General features: G+C 40.5%; 2 protein-coding genes across 4 annotated transcripts in view; one reads left to right on the plus strand and one right to left on the minus strand.

Annotated features, from left to right (window-relative positions):
- On the minus strand, window positions 1–18675 carry MCEE (methylmalonyl-CoA epimerase). Of its 3 annotated transcripts, XR_004178308.1 has the most exons (4): window positions 18545–18657; window positions 18077–18180; window positions 12712–13049; window positions 1–2245 (listed from the first exon to the last, which is right to left on the minus strand). XR_004178308.1 is itself a non-coding variant. In XM_021924934.2 (3 exons), exons 1-3 carry the CDS (start codon window positions 18582–18584, stop codon window positions 2093–2095), a joined length of 531 nt encoding a protein of 176 aa, XP_021780626.2. In that variant the 5' UTR covers window positions 18585–18675; the 3' UTR covers window positions 1–2092. The 3 variants fall into 3 exon arrangements, 2 of the variants coding, with proteins under 2 accessions (XP_021780626.2, XP_031511122.1); XM_021924934.2 differs by lacking the exon at window positions 18077–18180 and having other exon boundaries at window positions 18545–18675; XM_031655262.1 differs by lacking the exon at window positions 18545–18657 and having other exon boundaries at window positions 18077–18399.
- The window catches only part of MPHOSPH10 (M-phase phosphoprotein 10), a 20418-nt gene continuing 20263 nt past the window's right edge, over window positions 18523–18677 (plus strand). The window contains exon 1 of the mRNA XM_021924933.2: window positions 18523–18624. The gene's annotated coding sequence lies outside the window, so the exon portion shown is untranslated. The remainder of the gene's footprint in view (window positions 18625–18677) is intronic.

Consider the following 18677-nt stretch of genomic DNA (forward strand, 5'->3'; position numbering starts at 1 on the left):
TTTTATAAAAAATGATTGTTTTATTTCCAAAGTTCATTCAGCTCAGGATGTATTTCACTTCTCTTGAGGCTACTTCTTTTGACAACTTACAGGTTTGGTGAGATTTTTCTGTTGTTACTGATTTCTAGTTTGATTCATTTATGGTCACGTATTTTATGTTTCAATTATTTTAAATGTGTTAGTTTCATAACCCAAGATATGGTCTACCTTGGTGAATGTCCCATAAATGCTCAAAAAATGTGTATTACATATTGGCTGATGGGACTGTTCAGTTCTCCCACGTACTTGCTTTTTGTCTAGTGGGTTTATCCATTACTAAACAAGGGGTGTTGAAGTCCCCAACTGTAAACTGTAAATTGGTCTATATTTTCCTTTTAGTTCTATCAATTCTTAGATCGTATACTTTGCAGCTGTGTTATTTGGTTAATGCACACCTGCGGTCTTTTTGTGATCGGACCTCTTCATCATTATGTAATGTACTTCTTTGTCCCTGGCAATTTTCTTTTGTCCTAAAGTTTACCTTGTCTGATAGTAATTCACTCCAGCTTTCTCTGAATTAGCGTTTGCAAGGTGTATCTATTTCTATCCTTTTACTCTTAGTTTATTGATTTTTACTGATAAATCATTGCTAATTTACCGGTATTTTGAGTTTCTTGTATTTAGCATTTGGTTGGGTCAGGTTTTTAAATTCACTCTCACAATCTTGGTGTGTTTAGAGCATTTACATTGAACCTAATTACTGATAAGTGAGGTTATCGGTCAGTCATTTTATTGTTTTGCTTTTTTTCCTGTTTCCCCTTACCTGTCTTCAAGCGGGTTATTTGGGCATTCTTTAGTAGTCCACTTTATCTACATTTTTAAGTGTATCTCTTCATATAGTTTTTCAGTGGTTACAGACTGCAATACACACATGCAGTTTATTGCAGTCTACTAGTATCAACATCTACCACTTGAAGTGGAATGTGGATATTTAACCACCATTTAAGTCCCTTTTACTGCCCCCACCCTGTGATGTAATTGTCTAAAGTATTTCCTCTACATACACTAAGAACCACATCAATGTTGTAATTTTTACTTTAACTTTTAAATGACAAGTATAATTGGATATTATACTTGTCTTCCATAACAAGTTCAGTGTCTATATATCTTCTCATTTACGCAACATCCATTCATCCATGAACTTGTTAGCCATTTTTCCATCCACTATGCATTCAATGCATCCATCTGTGATCCTTGAAATTTATCTGAAACTTGTTTCTAACATACTTGAGTCTGACCATCCTCTGCGATCTATTCTCTTTCCCTTCCTTTTTAATTCATTCAGATGTTGTTTTGTAAGTGTTTACATTTATTTCAAGTAGTGCTATCCCCAACTGAACCGTAAGCATCTTGGCAGTGGATTTCTATTCATTTTGTATATTTCCCCTAGGACCTGTTGTGGTGTTCTAGCATCTGAGTGATACCTAACTCTACAAATTACTACTGATTTAAAAAATAATTCAGCCACCTACGCACCCACTGGATGATGCACCAGGTTTTCCACAAAACTTCCTATACATCTAGCCCTAGCACCCAAGACACCTGGACCCTGAGGAACCTGTGACCATGAGTTGTTTTTGAAGAGCAAAAATTCTGAGATCAAAATTCCCTAATCTTAAACAGTTTGCTCTAAAAAAGTATTTCGAAACATTCTTAGAAAGTTTTGCCCCAAATAAGAGCCACAAAATTGTCATATACTTTCATAACTCCTTTGTGTATCCATCCAACATCACACACATACCCTTGTACATAGCTAACACATTACATTCAATTACCCCATTGTAGAAAAGGAATAATCTATTTCTATATGACTTTAATAATGTTCCCTAAGTAATTAGTAATCAAGGTTTTCTTCAAATTCAAATTAACAAATATGTTTAATTAAATATACATATTTATGGATTTATATACGTATATAATCTTTCTGTAATTCAGTTTTTAACTGTGAACTTTTACATGTTGGAAGCAGTGAAGGACTCAATGTCATAGTACATTTTGATAGTATTTGATAGGCTTTTTCAGGTCAATTAATTTAGTTGCTTGCAAATATAAATCAAGCTTGCTCCAGTTCCACAAGGACTCCATCACAGTCTTTAGGATGGAGAAAAATCACTGGTTTTCCATGTGCTCCTATTTTGACCTCTTCACTTAGACTGCGGATCTTCTTTGTTTTCAAATCCGTCACAGCTGCATTAATATTATCCACCTTAAGAAAAGGAAATACATTGAACACATTTGAGACCATAAAAATACCAACTTACAGTATCACAATATTCAAAAAAAACTGAGAGCTCAGGCAGTCTATCTCCTCTGCCTGTGGGCAGGACCATTCTTAAATCAACATTAAAAAAAAAGCTTAAGGCCGGGCGCGGTGGCTCAAGCCTTTAATCCCAGCACTTTGGGAGGCCGAGACGGGTGGATCATGAGGTCAGGAGATTGAGACCATCCTGGCTAACACGGTGAAACCCCGTCTCTACTAAAAAATACAAAAAACTAGCCGGGCGAGGTGGCGGCGCCTGTAGTCCCAGCTACTCGGGAGGCTGAGGCAGGAGAATGGCATAAACCCGGGAGGCGGAGCTTGCAGTGAGCTGAGATCCGGCCACTGCACTCCAGCCTGGGCGACAGAGTGAGACTCCGTCTCAAAAAAAAAAAAAAAAAGCTTAAAATTTCCAGAGAAGTAAAAGAAGTTACTAAATTTTTCTAGGTAAGCAACCACAATGCTTAGAATTTTCACCATTAGTAAATGTTTCTTCTTATAATCTGAATCATGTATGATATACTTTATAATAGTTTATTCTGGCAGTACTATTAGTGAGATTGAAGACACTGATTTTGCCTGAGAACCCTGGGTTCCTCATCTATAACACGCAAGTGAGGTCTAGCATATAAATTGACTACAGATTAAAATGAGGTAACAGATAAAAAGCTCTCAGTACAGTTTACGGCATAATAGGTACTTAGCAAATACGAGTGTTTCCCTGATCCCCAAAACTTGCCCTGCCAAAATACCTTTGACATTATCAAGATATACATGAAAATCACTATTAAATTGCCATTAAAATGCTATTCCCCATCTAAAAAAAATTTCAAACTTTAATGTTTTTGCAGCCTCTTCTAAGTTATTTCTATTTTCTTCATACTTATGGACACTCTAGGAGGAGCAGATATGTCTCTCTATACTTGACGGAGAAATGATCTGCCTCTATCTTGGGAAGTCACCCATTTAGACTGGGAACCTAGGAAATGGATGAAAAGGTATGATATGAATGGCCACATTCCTAGGCAGTCATAAATCACTAGTTTAATTAAAATCATTAGTTTAATTTTAAAAAACACAGAAGCACAGAGACTAGTATAACACCCATGTACCTACCATTCAGATCTAATACATATTAACATTTATACAATTTTATTTCCAAAGAGCCAAGGATTATATACTGAATTCTAAAACCAGTCGAACAGCTAATGAAGATACTAAATGTTACATAAATAAGCTATGATTTCTTCATATGGCACATATTCTACTTATATTTCTGATATTTCTTTTTGAAACCTCATAGGTATACAAAGTCATACATGCCTAGATTCTGAACACGGCTCATTTCATGACATTTTGCACTGTAGCTGGTTAATTCTCATCTTTTTCAGAATAGAACATGACCTAGAAGTTCGTGGCAGGAGCAGCCCGACCCACTTAGTGAGGAAAATTGGTCCTCACTGATGTCAGACATTGTCAATTTTATTTTTAAATTCATATCAGTATTATTAAGCTTTTTTTCTGCTGTGTTAGGTGGGATTGGAGCAGGTTTTAGTCTAGGACTAATTTTCCTCACTACCAAGCCAAAGTCCCTCTGAGTACTCTTCCCAATGTTACGGAAATTACTATGACTAGTAAGAAAAAACTATCCCCACCTCTATGTGTGGATTATTCCCTCCAATGCTTTCAAGGGGTTCTATTTCTAGCTTTCTAACATGCGTGCAATACTCAGATGAAGACATGAAAGGTACTACAGATCTTTGGAGTTCACTCTCTGTGCAGCTCTCCTGCAGCTCTCCACGAGAGAGCTGTGAACTCTAGCACCATGGCCTCCTCAGACTTCCAACTCCTATCTCCTCAACTCAGGGAGACCACTAAGTTCTGTGTGGATTCCCCCTTCCTGTACTGCAGTCTGGAAACTCTCTACAGCCAGTAAACTGGGTAACTGTAGGGCTCATCTTGTTTGTTTACCCTCTCTCAGAAATCAACTCCTGTGCTGCCTGATGTCCAATGCCAGAAATCCATTATTTCATGTATTCTGTCTACGTTGCTTGTTTGTTTCAGAGAGGAGGATAAACTGATCTCTTTTACACCAACTTGGCCAGAATCAGAATTCTAAATTGGCAGGTTTTTTCTGTCAGCAAGTAAAAAGTGTCATTACATGTCATTCTATAATATGTCTTTTTTACTTTGATTACTTTTAAGATTTTCTCGTCATCTTCGATTTTCAGTTTGACTATGGTGTGCTTAGGTGTGGCTTTCTTTTTCTTTTGAGACAGAGTCTCACTCTGTCAGCCAGGCTGGAGTGTAGTAGTGTGATCTCGGCTTACTGCAACCTCTGCCTCCAGGGTTCAAGCAATTCTCCTGCCTCAACCTCCAGAGTAGCTGGGACTACAGGCGCACGCCACCATGCCCAGCTAATTTTTGTATTTTTAGTAGAAACCAGTTTCACCACGTTGGCCAGGATGGTCTCCATCTCTTGACCTCATGATCTGCCTGCCTCGGCCTCCCAGCGTGAGTCACTGCACCTGGCCTTTTTTTTTTTTTTTTTTTTTTTTGAGACAGTCTCACTCTGTTACCTAGGCTGGAGTGCAATGGCACAATCTTGGCTTACTGCAGCCTCCGCCTCCTGGGTTCAAGTGATTCTCCTGCCTCAGCCCCCTGAGTAGCTAGGATTATAGGCATGAGCCACCATGCCTGGCTAATTTTTGTATTTTTAGTAGAGACTGGGTTTCACCATGTTGGCTAGGTCGGTCTTGAACTCCAGACCTCAAGTGATCTGCCCGACTTGGCCTTCCACAGTGCTGGGATTACAGGTGTGAATCACTGTTGCCCGGTCTGGTGTGGTTTTCTGTTTGCCCTACTTGGGGTTGCTGACTTTCTTGAAACCATAGGTTGTTTTACACCAGATTAATAGTGTCCCTGTCAACTATTTTTTCAATTATTGCTTCTGTTCTATTTTCTCTCTCTTTCTTTTCTGGGACTTCAACTATACTCTGCTAGAACTTTTGACCATGTCCTACATCTCTTTTATGCTCTATTCTGTTTTCTTTTTCTTCCATATTTTTTACCTCTTGATTTTGGAATTCTAGTTTCTAGAACTGTGAAAAGAGTAATTTCTGTTTTAAGCCACTAAGTTCGTGATCATTTATTATAGCAGCCCTAGAAGATGAATACAACTACCACACATCATACTGAAATTGAACAATGAAGTAGATGGATAGCTGATAGTGGGAGCTAAGTTTCTCACTGTTGGAATGAGAAGATAAAGGCCAGTGTGGTCTATGTGGTAATGGATTAGAGCTGGAGACATCAGTATACACTCAGGAGTTTATGACATTTCATGAATTCTATAATATAGTTATATATAGAAATGTGTATAGATATGTGTATATACACAGTATACACACCTATATCTCCTTGCCGTGCTGGCTCAGTACAATGATCCCCCTAGTAGCAATAAGCACACTTACCCCCCTAGTAGCAATAAGCACAAACCTAGATCTTGGCTTCTAATACCATTCTCCAATAGTAGGAACCAGGGCTCCTCGATAAAATGGCTAATTACATGGCTAGGGCAAAGAGTAAAGACGAATTTGGAGCATCTTATATAGAAGATGAATTTGGAGCATCTTAGAGTGCCAGAAAAAGAAAGGAAGTGCTTAAAAAACAAACACAAAACCAAAAATGATGGGGGTATGTCAAAGGGACACATGAATCAACTGAAAGAGCTCCTAATGGCCAAAGCTGGAACAATCTGAGGGGAAAAAAAAAAGTAGTATTAGATTGTAATGCAAGTCATAAAATAAATATCCACAAGTCCATACTGATATAACTCTCCATTCCTTAAGTGTGGGCCTTGCATAATGACTTCCTTCCAAAAGAGGATAATATGGAGAAGGGGGAAAAAAGAACAGCTTTCCAGTGGAGAAAGCTGACAACACCTCCTCACCTGGGAGATCAAGATTAATATCAACAGGAGTAAGTCATGTTGATAGCATGAATCCTTGATATGATGTGATGAGAATGGCACTTTACCTCTATGGTCTTTCTCCCCAAAATCAATAACATGAGTCTCTTAAGAAAAATATCACACAAATCTCAACTAAAGGACAGTTTACAAAATAACTGACCAGTAATCTTCAAAAGTGTCAAGGTCATCAGAAACAAGGAAAGGAGATCCTAGAAAAAGGTTAGAAAACAAAACAAAACAAAAAACCAAGGAAAGTTTGAGAAACTGCCACATGCGAGAGAAGCCTCAGCAGATATGATGACTAAATATGATGTGCTAGGGATGGAGGAGTAGGGGAAGGGAGAGCATCAGGATACATAGCAAATGCATACAAGGCTTAATATCTAGGTAATGCATTGGCAGGTGCAGCAAACCACCATGGCATACGTTTACCTATGTAACAAACCAGGATGTCCTACATATGTATCCTGGAACTTAAAATAAAATTAAAAAAAATAAAAATAAATGTGATGAGAAATCCTAGATGGGATCCTGGACTAGAAAAGGGACACTGGGTAAGAACTAAAGGAATCAGAATAAAGTACAGACTTTAGCTAATAACAATGAATCAGTATTGGTTCACTAATTGTGGTAAATGTATCAAACTATAATAAGATGTTCATAATTTTTTTTAAAGAGTCTGAAGAGATTAACCACCATTTATAATGACTGGATCTTGTTTTTATCCTGATTAGAATAAATCAACTATAAAAAAAATTTGTAAATCAATCTGGGAAATTTAATTTATGAGCTGTGTATAGATGGTTCCAAAAGATTTACCTTTAATTTTGACTGAAGTGCCAGAAAATAAAGATGATAATGTCACCGTGGTTATTTTTGTATTTCTTAGAGATTCAAACTGAATAAGGGTAAAATGACATGCTGTTCATTTAAAATAATCTAAGGAAAAGAAAAAAGATGATGTGTAGCAAGAGCTTGAACACTGTTGAACCTGGGTGATGAGAGTACTGATATGATTTTTTTTCTGCTTCTCATAAGTTTGAACGATTTCATAAGAGAACTCCTAATGCTTTGTTTGGCAGTAAACCTGCACATTCTGCACATGTATCCCAGAACTTAAAGTATTAAGGGTGTTGGGACCCTGGGCCGGGCGCGATGGCTCACACCTGTAATCCCAGCACTTTGGGAGGCCCAAACACCCTGCTTTAGGCCAGTCTGGTTCTCCCTATCAACATAAATGACTCTTCTGCTCTGTCCTACCTGAAGTCTTCAGGAAGGGAAGGAATGGGGAGGAGTCATAGATACTATGACATATTGTATGTCATGTACATACGACATACAATACTATTTCCCTTTTTGTTTTTGGTAAGTAGAAAGAAATACAGTCATGTGTCACTTGATGGGTACAAGTTCTGAGAAATGCATCACTAGGCAATTTCATTGTTGTGCAAACATCACCACACCTGGATGGTGGAGCCTACTATACATCTAGGCTATAGGGTACAGCCTATTGCTCCTTGGCTACAAACCTGTACAGCATGTTACTGAATACTGTAGGCAAGTGTAACACAATGGTGTCTAAACACATTTCAACACAGAAAAGGTACAGTAAAAATACAGTTTTACAACCTTATGGGACCTCATGTGGACTCATCACTGACTGAAACATTGTTATGCGGTGTGGACTGTATTTGGCTAAACTAGTAAGGTATGCTAATCATTCCTTATATTTCCTCTTTGTTTCAACTAGCACTAAGTTTCAACTAGCACTATTACTTCTGTTTATCCTTTTGTATTTTGTAGGCTGTCTTTTAGTCAGTCACCTTTAATCCTCTCTGGAAAATGTGGAGCATGTATGAATAAGTGAAGCAAGCAGGCAAGCTCTGGGTAGACAGGGACTACTTGTTCAGCCACATATCCCCAGCACCTTCTACAGTGAAGGACAGAGTGATACCAAAAATACTTAACAACCAGAAAAATACAGACAAAGATACTAATCAGATAGAATTGTGCGGCTGAGCATGGTGGTTCATGCCTGTAATCCCAGAGCTTTGGAAGGCTGAGGTAGAAGGATTGCTTGAGCCAAGAGTTTGAGACCAGCCTGGGCAATATATCAAGACTTTGTCTCTTAAAAAAAAAATTAGCTGGGCATCATGAGGTGATGCCTGTAGTTCAGGAGTTCCAGGTTACAGTGCATTATGATCGTACCACTGCACTCCTGCATGGGTGACAGAGTGAGAGCCTCTCTCTGAAGGAAAAAAATTGTAGAGGGAGAAGGGTGTCTGAAGGGTCCCAGAAAAGGGTCCTTCTGGAAAAGGAATGTTACTCAGGGGTTACAGAGCAGCAGCTGTTTACCAACCAGCAGGGAAGCATTTAAATATTTTTACAAACTCAATACAAATTTGAGTAAGTAAATATTTCTGGTGGCCCTTAAAGTTTTCACTGTGACACACTGTGCTGTCTGGGTAAACTCTCTAGAGAAAGCATGGCCAGCTCTGTCTCCTCAAGCAGAGGCACGCAGAAGGCAGGCAAGGCGACTCCCCTCTTGCCATCGCAGGCAGCAGGTTTGGACCACAAACACAAGCTGTGCCAGAAAACAGTGGGTGACTCAGTCCATACATGAGCAAGAGAAGAGATGGAACAAGATGCCCTCTAAACTTCCTCTAGTGAGAGGCAAAGACACACAAGAAATATGGGTAAACCTCACAAGAGAAAATAGAAACCAAGTCAACCTCAACAGAAAAATGCTGATTAACTAGTGAGATAGTAATCCACGTATGAGAAAGGGACATTTCAGCAAGTCTTTGAGTCAACGAAAAGCTACGGAGCATGCGCAAACAGATACATGCTAAGTCAGAGGTTTTATAAGATCCTGGTGAAAAAGGACAAAAAGTATCCCTGTGATAATTACACAGGGGAAAGCCAATTCTCTGATGAGTGGTTCAATATTTTTTTTTTTTTTGAGACAGAGCTCTCACTCTGTTGCCCAGGCTGGAGTGAAGTGGCATGATCTTGGCTCACTGCAACCTCCGCCTCCCAGGTTCAAACAACTTTCCTGCCTCAGCCTCCCGTGTAGCTGGGATTACGGGTGTGTGCCGCCACGTCCAGCTAGTTTTTGTATTTTAGTAGAGACGGGATTTCACCGTGTTGCCCAGACTGGTCTCAAACTCCTGAGCTCAGGCAATCCGCCCACCTCGGCCTCCCAAAGTGCTGTAATAGGCGTGAGCCACCGCGCCCAGGTGACACACCACTTTTTAAAAATCACCAAGTGTGGCATCCATTGATGGCCTTCAGTACCTTTCTCCTTTTCCTCCTTTTAATTATAGCAACCCCCAAGTTTCAGCAGGGCACACAACTGCCTAGCTAGAGACTACATTCCCGAGCCTCCCTTGCAGAGAAGTGTGTCATGTAACTAAGCTTGGGCCAATGGGATAAGGACAGAAGTGATCCTAGAGCATCTCCTTAAAGGTCCTTGCCAGGTATTCCCGCTCCACCTTCCCTTCCCTCTGGTTGGCAAATGGTGATGCCTGGAGTAACCTTGTAAGTCATGTGTTACGTGTCATATGTAAGTCATGTGTCATATGCAGAGCTGCCCATCAGCATAGGATAGCTAATATTAGACTGAAAACAGAAAAATAAAATCTTATTAAGCCACTTAATTTTTTTGTGGAGGGCAGAGAAAGATGATGGTGGTGTTATACTAAAATAGCACCTAACTAACCACTTTTCACACCTTCTCCTCTTACCTACCTTCATTTTATACTCAATACATTTGCATGTAACTCTTCCAATCTCTGCTTTTGAATCTGCCATTACATTACTGAGCCTCCACTATTCCTTATTTAACTGAACTTCTAAATCACATAGCCAGCCTCCTTTGAAGGCGTGGACTCTGTTGATGGAATACCGATAGTGCAGTGTGGGAGAGAGGGAAGTGGATTCAAAGGTCCTGCTTCTCACCCTGGGGGGTGGGGTAGGGCTTAGACAGACCCTCAGGTCCACTGACAAAGACCTGCAGCCAAAAGTAGCTCCCTAAAAATAAAATAAAGGCTAATATTAGGCCTTGTTTAGTTCCTTGCTTAAGGTCTTATAGCTTCCCTACCACGAATTTAAAACTCAGTTAATATAAGGAAGGCAACTGGCAACATGGGTAAGAGTGCAGACCCTGGAATCAGAACCAATCTGGGTTTCAGTCCCAGCCTCACTCCCTGCTACTGATACGACTGTGGGCAAATTAACTACTCTGTCTCAGTTTCCTTTCCAGTCAAATGGGGATAATAGGGCCCTCACAGGGGAGCTATGAGAATTTAAGAAAATAATATGTGTTGAGTTACTTTGTAGACATACTACTAGAGGACTCACTAAATGCTAGTTCTTTTTTTTGAGACAGGGTCTCGCTCTGTCATCCAGGCTGGAGTGCAGTGGCGTGATCACAGCTCACTGCAACCTCCACCTCAGCACTTCCTGGGCTCAAGTGATGCTCCCACCTCAGCCTCCCAAGTAGCTGGGACTACAGGTGCATACCACCACACCTGACTAACTTTTTGTATTTTTAGTAGAGATATCTTGCCCAGGCTGGTCTCAAACTCCTAAGCTCAAGCAATCTGCCCACCTTGGCCTCCCAAAGTGCTAAGATTACAGGTATGTATTAGTCCATTTTCATGCTACTGATACAGCCATACCCGAGACTGGACAATTTGCAAAAGAAACAGGTTTAATGATTTACAGTTCCACATGGCTGGAGAGGCCTCACACTCATGGCAGAAGGCAAGGAGGAGCAAGTCACATCTTACGTAGATGGCGGCAGGCAAAGACAGAGATTGGGCAGGGAAATCCCCCTTATAAAACTGTCAGATCTTGTGAAACTTATTCACTATCACAAGAACAGCATGGGAAAGGCCTGCCCCCATGATTCAATTACCTCCCACCGGGTCCCTCCCATAACATGTGGGAATTCAAGATGAGATTTGGGTGGGGACACAGCCAAGCCATGTCAAGGCATGAGCCACCACACCCCGCCACTAAGTGTTAGCTGTTATGATAACTCTGTGCCTTTCCACATGCAATTCCCTCTGCCTGGAGTAACTTTCTCCTTTTGTTCACCTGGGGAATTCTTTCACATTCATTGTAACTCACGCTCTATGAGGACTTCCCAGCAACTCAATTTGCCAGAAGCAATCAATCTCCTTCATCTGTGCTACTGCGAAGTCACACATATCAAATCTACTTATCATAGTATATTGCACTTGAGTGTTTAAATTTCTGCCCCTCCTCCCTATGGACATGACTCATATCTTATTCACTGCTAAATTCCAAGTACTTGGCAGAATACACATTGTAGGGTTTCATATATGTTTGCAATAATGAACTGAATACATCCTTGAATTCACTCTAGAATCAAACTACCTCTCCTCTGTATTAGAAATTTGGCCTAACAGGCCGGGCAAGGTGGCTCACGCCTGTAATCCCAGCACTTTGAGAGGCCGAGGTAGGTGAATCACCTGAGGTCAGGAGTTTGAGACCAGCCTGACCAACGTGGTGAAACCTCATCTCTACTAAAAATACAAAATTAGCTGGGCATGGTGGCGCATGCCTGTAATCCCAGCTACTTGGGAGGCTGAGGAAGGAGAATCACTTGAACTCAGGAGGCAGAGGTTGCAGCGAGCCGAGATCACACCATACTGCACTCCAGTCTGGGTGACAGAGTGAGACTCCATCTCAAAAATAAAAAAAAAAGAAATAAAAGAAAAAGAAATTTGGCTTAACAATTATGTCATTCTTTCTATCAAAAGAATTGTCCTAGCAAATTAAATCTATGCATAATTGTCATTGCTGATATTCTAAAAGGCAGTTATCTGAACATGAACATCTATAGAAATGTTCTCTAATGAGACTTTTCTTGTCTAACATTTCTTCACATTCCTTTAAAAATTGTTGGCAGATGCAATTCAGAAGATCTTAAAAATCAGTCAGTAATTGAAAAGTATTGACTTTGTAATAATGAAGTTATTAGAATTTTAAGGAGAGAAAAGAGTTATAAAGAATACTTAGCATGTGCACTGAAAGCTTTACTTTATAAAGTCTTTTCATTTGTTTCTCCTAATTGCCTTGTGATAGTGAAAACAGCTGTATTCCTGTTACATGGGAGGTCACACATGATCAGTTCTAAAGCAGATTCTATATTGTGGCTAACTTTGGTGGCACTTACAGTGGTCACTGAATCCAGACTTCAAAAAAATACATTAATATTATATGTTAGAATTTTCTAAAGGGAAAAGAAAGGTATGTAAGGATCCATCTTTGAGGAGGATGAATATTATCATTCTGCATAAAGAACCTTACAAAAGTTTCTAATGACAGTGACCATAATTAGTCTTAAAAAGTAAAAGACATATTTTAAAAGACAGATTTAAAATACCAGGCATTAAAATAATTAAAATACCTCGATGCAGATGTGATGCATTCCTCCAGCCTTGTTTTTCTGCAGAAAACCTGCAATTGGACTGTCACGTCCCAATGGATGAAGCAGTTCCATCTTGGTATTTCCCAGGTTGACAAAAACAACAGATACTCCATGTTCAGGAAGAGGGACCGCTTCACTTACCTGGGCCCCGAGAATATTCTTATAAAATGCTGCAGCCTTTTCCAAATCTGGCACTGCTATGGCTACATGATTGAGTCGACCCAGGTTCCACAAAGAACCTGCCACTTGATCCAAGGGCTGTGATGTGGAAGAAGCTCTTAATGTTGGAATGGGAGCTTGGAGTCTGGAAAAAAGCCCTGAAAAATTGAACAGCCATTGATATCCTTCTTTTGAGAATACACTTCTAAATTGAATTTAAAAAACTAAACAAATAACACATGCAAAAATTCGGTTATTTATATATCTATTATTTTCAATTATTGAAATGAAACCAGGAGATAAATGGAAAAACTTACACCAGAATTACTCTGCTCTGCCCATTCAAATAACTGACTGGAATAAAAAAGCTAATTCTGAGCTGTAGTTAGATTTAAAACACAGAATAACATTTTTTCATAATGATTCATATTTACCGGTAACACTTAAAGAATAGTGGCATATTAAGAATTATTTGCTATTCTCTCTCTGCATTTCACAATGAAACAACATATTTAATAAGAACAAGCAATTTCTCTACCTGTACCCAATTTTTTGTCTTATATTTTGTAATAAGTCCATTAAAGGTATAAACATACATTAAAAGAATACATACAGTATTCTTTAATGCTCTGTTGCCCAGCCTGAAGTGCTGGAGTGCAATAGTGTGATCTCAGCTCACTGTAACCTCCGCCTCCTGGGTTCAAGTGATTTGCCGGCATCAGCCTCCCAAGAAGCTGGGATTACAGGTGCCCGCCACAATACCCAGCTAATGTCTGTGTGTGTGTGTGTGTGTGTGTGTGTTTTTTATATATATATATATATTTTTTTTTGAGACGGAGTCTTGCTCTTTTGCCCAGGCTGGAGTGAAGTGGCGCGATCTGGGCTCACTGCAACCTCTGCCTCCTGGGTTCAAGAGATTCTCCTGCCTCAGCCTCCTGAGTAGCTGGAATTACAGGCGCCTACCACATGCCCAGCTAATTTTGTATTTTCGGTAGAGATGGGGTTTCGCCATGTTGGCGAGGCTGGTCTTGAACTCCTGACCTCAGGTGATCCACCTGCCTTGGCCTCCCAGAGTGACATGATTAGAGGTGTGAGCCACTGTGCCCACCCTAATTTTTGTATTTTTAGTAGAGACGGGTTTCACCATGTTGGTCAGGCTGGTCTCAAACTCCTGACCTCAGGTGATCCACCCACCTTCGTCTCCCAAAGCGCTGGGATTATAGGCGTGAGCCACCATTCCGGCCAGTTTTTAGCATTTTTAAAATTCACTATCACTGTGTCCTCATCAGATAGTTTCTTGATTTCCACAGACAACTCTGCATTCCATTCATTCAGCAAAGAGTCATTGTATGTCATTAACAACAAGAATGGCCTGAATTTACTGTGCACCTACTGTCTGGCACTGTATTTATTTTTTTACACCAACTGTCTAATATTCACAACAAACCTACAAGTTAGAAACTTAGTAAGTTTCATTGTTACCATGAAATCCAAGTGGATTACAACCCAGTACACATATACATAAATGTACAACTGAAACTAAATTGCAAAAAAAGAATACCTTCCACCTCAGCCTCCTGAGTAGCTGGAACCATAGGCAAGAGCTACCATGCCTGGCTAATTTTTGTATGTTTTGTAGAGATGGGGTTTCACCATGTTGCCCAGGCTGGTCTTGAACTCCTGGGCTCAAGCGATCCTCCCACCTTGGCCTCCCAAAGTGCTGGACTACAGATGTGAGCCACCACACTAGGCCAGTGAAAATGCTTTGAAACAGATAAACGTGACAGTTGCACAAACCCAGTGAATGTAATAATTGCTGTTAAACTGTACTGTTTTTTCTTTTTTTGAGACGAAGTCTTGCTCTCTCGCCCAGGCTAGAGTGCATTGGTGTGATCTCAGTTCACTACAACCTCCACCTCCCGGGTTCAAGCGATTCTCCTGCCTCAGCCTCCTGAGTAACTGGGATTACAGGTGCGTGCCACAACACCCGGCTAATTTTTGTATTTTTAGTAGAGATGGGGTTTCCCCATCTTGGTCAGGCGGTCTCAAACTTCTGACCTCGTGATCCACCCACCTTGGCCTCCCAAAGTCCTGGGATTACAGGCATGAGCCACTGCGCCCGGCCTAAACTGTACATTTTTAAAGGGTTTTGTTATGTAAATTTTACCTAAAAAAAAAAATGGCCCAACAATAAAAATCCAAAGGTGAAATTGTGTACACCAAGCAAACTGGGTAGAGAACAGTGAATAAAGAGGTTAAAATGAGATAGAGCTTTATATTTAATAAAAATGTGCTCCTGAAAATTTGTTGTGAATTGAATTCTTATTATATTTTCTCTTGCTACAAGTAACTGTAGCAACTTTTTTCCAGCTTGAGGTCCCATGACTAATAGAAATGGTGTATCTTTAAGGTATACAATGTGATGTTTTAACATATGCATAAATTATGAAAATGATTACCAACACTGAAGCTAACTTTTTAAAGCTATTTTTATTTCAGGTTGCCCTCTAATTCGTAGGAATTCACAGCTCTTTAGTTTTAGGTTTCTCTGCCTCCCATTTCAGAATAGTGCAGCAGAACTGCATTATTTTGAATTCTGTAATGTTTAATTTGTGATTTTTCCAATAAAGGTTGCTTTGCATGAATATACTACAATGTAAAACCACGTGCAAATAAATGCGTAAGATATTTAAAAATAGAAGTGTTAATAAAAAATGCGTGTAAAGATGAATACAGATTTAAGAAACTACTTTCACATATGTCAGGAAGCTGGTATACAGGTAAAAGATCAAAATTGGATGTGTATGTTAACTCTCATTCCAATCTTCCTTTCAATATCAGTTCTTGTTAATCACTTTTAGTGTCCTGACTTAAAAATAACATTGCATTTCTTTCAGTTCAGATTTTGCGCTTATTTCTGATTACACTTTTTAAACACTGTCCTTGCATACATAAAAGTTTAGCTGCAAGGATCTATAGTCAAATGCATTAAGAGTACTTATTATTTAAAGACATTAGATGTTAAATTTGTACAAAAAGTACTAAGTTCACCCATTTGAAGTGTACAATTCACTTCATATAATCTAATTTTAGAACATGTAATGAGATTTTTTTTTTTTTTTTTTTTTGAAACAAGTCTGGGTCTGTAGCCCAGGCTGGAGTGCAATGGCACAATCTCGGCTCAGTGCAACCTCTCCTTCCCAGGTTCAAGCAATTCTCCTGCCTCAGCCTCTCGAGTAGCTGGGATTACATGAGCGTGCCACCACACCTGGTTAATTTTTGTATTTTTAGTAGAGATGGGGTTTTGCCATATTGGCCAGGCTGGTCTTGAACTCCTGACCCCAGGCAATCCACCTGCCTTAGCCTCCCAAAGTGCTGGGATTACAGGCGCGAGTCACCGCGCCTGGCCAAACATAAGTCTGAATTTTCACGTATCTGGTTTGAGGAAACATACATATTTAGAAAGTCATTCATTAGAAGTGCCTTCAAGTTAGTCTGGTAAGTTTTCTCTTAACCATTTGACCAGTTAATTTCACAGCACCATATATATATCTCCAACTTGTTTCAAACTATGATCAAATTTTATTTTTATTCATTACAGTAACTAAACAGATTACATTTCTGTTAGCCCATTTACAGATGATTAATAAAAGTAAACCTATGCAGTCATGTAAGTTGGTCATTCTTGTCTCCCACCTAACAGGTTCAATTTCCATTTTCAGAACTTTTCTACGTGTTCAATCTGATTTTTCTGTGCTTTTGTTTTCCTGCGAAGTTTTACGTTCCTTAAAAGAGGGGCCATAACATAGAATTACCATGTAATCCAGCAATTCCACTTTTGAGAATATACACCCCCAAAAAAGCGGGAATTCAGAGGTATTTGTATACTCACGTTCATAGCTGTATTACAATAGCCAAAAGGTGGGGAAAACCCAACCGTCCACCAAGAGATGAATGGATAAACAAAATGTGGTATACACACACAACGGAATATTATTCAGTCTTAAAAAGCACCTTTTTTTTTTTTTTTTGAGACGGAGTTTTGCTCTTGTTGCCCAGGCTGGAGTGCAGTGGCGCAATCTTGGCTCACGGCAACCTCCGCCTCCCGGGTCCTGCCTCAGCCTCCCGAACAGCTGGGATTACAAGCGTGCGCCACCACGCCCGACTAATTTTTGTATTTTTAGTAGACACGGGCTCACGCCTGTAATCCCAGCACTTTGGGAAGCTGAGGTGGGCGGATCACCTGAGGCCAGGAGTTCGAAACCAGCTTAGCCAACATGGTGAAACCCTGTCTCTACTAAAGGTACAAAAAATTAGCCAGGCGTGGTGGCGGGTGCCTGTAATCCCAGCTACTCGGGAGGCTGAGGCGGGAGAATGGCTTGAACCTGGGAGGCGGAACTTGCAGTGAGCTGAGATCACGCCACTGCACTCCAGCCTGGGCGACAGAGTGAGACCCTATCTCAAAAAAAAAAAAAAAAAAGGTAAATTTTACTTTATGTATATTCAACCACACACAAAAGTGCAGCCATTAAGTTTCAAGTATCTTAATAGGACAAATCAAAGGCAATCTTTGGAATACACTATCTTCATTTTTCCTTTATGCCAAGACGTGTATGTAAGTTACAAAACAAACATTCACCTTTATCTGTATTGAGTTCTTGCAGTATGTATATGACCCGTTGGAAACCATACTTTTTCTCAAACTGTCAATCATTAAAGGGTGCAGTTCTAAAAGTACACATAAAAATGCCTTTTCCCAAATATTCATTTATTTATATTTTTACGTTCCTATTTTGTGTATCACCTAAGAGGGTATGCCTTACGGTTAAGAATGTGCTCTGGTGCTAGAAGGATTTATCACGAATGTCCCAGAGTAACTCTGGGGCATTACCACTTGGCACCTTCTTCCTAACAGGGAATCTCAGATTAAGGGAAAAACTTGCCCTCTCATAAAAGGAGGAAGAGAAAAAAAAGGATAAAGAGGAGAAAGTGAGAGTCAGAAAACGTGACAATTATTACAGTTATTTCTGTCATAACTTATTCTATGTACACATTTTTTAAAAAATGAAGGGGGAGAGAACTCAAGGAAGTTTCCAAATCCACATGCTTTTATCTATGTACGCGATGATAAACACATTAGTGCACGTGGAAAAATCCCTCCTTTTGTATTCTTTACACCACTGACCTTTGACTGTTCCCAACAGAAAGCTGGTCATGCTTGGAGTTCGGCCGAAGTAGCAGTTGTTGTTTTTACAGGACTTGCTCTCCTTTCTGGTTTCTCCCCATTCTCTTTATTGGTGCGCAGTAAAATAACTTACCAACCCGCTTCTATTCACTTCTGTCCCTGCCCTGCCTGACCCACCGGGCAAGTTCCCTCGCCTCTCCCGCCCACATACTGGAAGGTGCAGTGCCCAGGGCGCACAGCTCCCGGATGGCAATGGGACTCGTGCACAAGGCAATCCCCGCTACTACGCGGAGGCGTTTCTGGAAGTTACCGTCAGCCTAGGTGCCAGCAGCGGCCGTGGAACGCGCCCCCGGGGGAGAGAGGGCATTAGATAAAGGTGCTTTGGCCACGCCGAGGCCTCCTCCGCCCCCGACCTCCGTTCCCACACGCCCTGCCCCACGGCGACTTTCGCCGGTGCCCGGTATTCACCTACGGCATTCCCGGCGGCAGCCCTCAGCGCCCGCGCCATTTTGGAAAGCAACCCGCCACGTCCAGACCCGCAGAGGACGGTGAGAAACGCGCAGCAGAGGACGGGGCGGGAGGCAGAGGGGGCGGGGACAGA

This window comes from Papio anubis, chromosome 14 (assembly GCF_008728515.1).
Source record: "Papio anubis isolate 15944 chromosome 14, Panubis1.0, whole genome shotgun sequence".
NCBI lineage: Eukaryota > Metazoa > Chordata > Mammalia > Primates > Cercopithecidae > Papio > Papio anubis.

Bases quoted from the DNA above. Each gene is read 5' to 3' on its own strand.
- MCEE (XM_021924934.2), bottom strand. From the start codon at position 18,584: ATGGCGCGGGCGCTGAGGGCTGCCGCCGGGAATGCCGTAG. The intron at 13,050-18,544 runs GTGAATACCGGG...TCAATTTTTCAG, and splicing joins TGCCGCCGGGAATGCCGTAG to GGCTTTTTTCCAGACTCCAA. The intron at 2,246-12,711 runs GTATTTTAATTA...CCTTTTCTTAAG, and splicing joins TGCATCACATCTGCATCGAG to GTGGATAATATTAATGCAGC.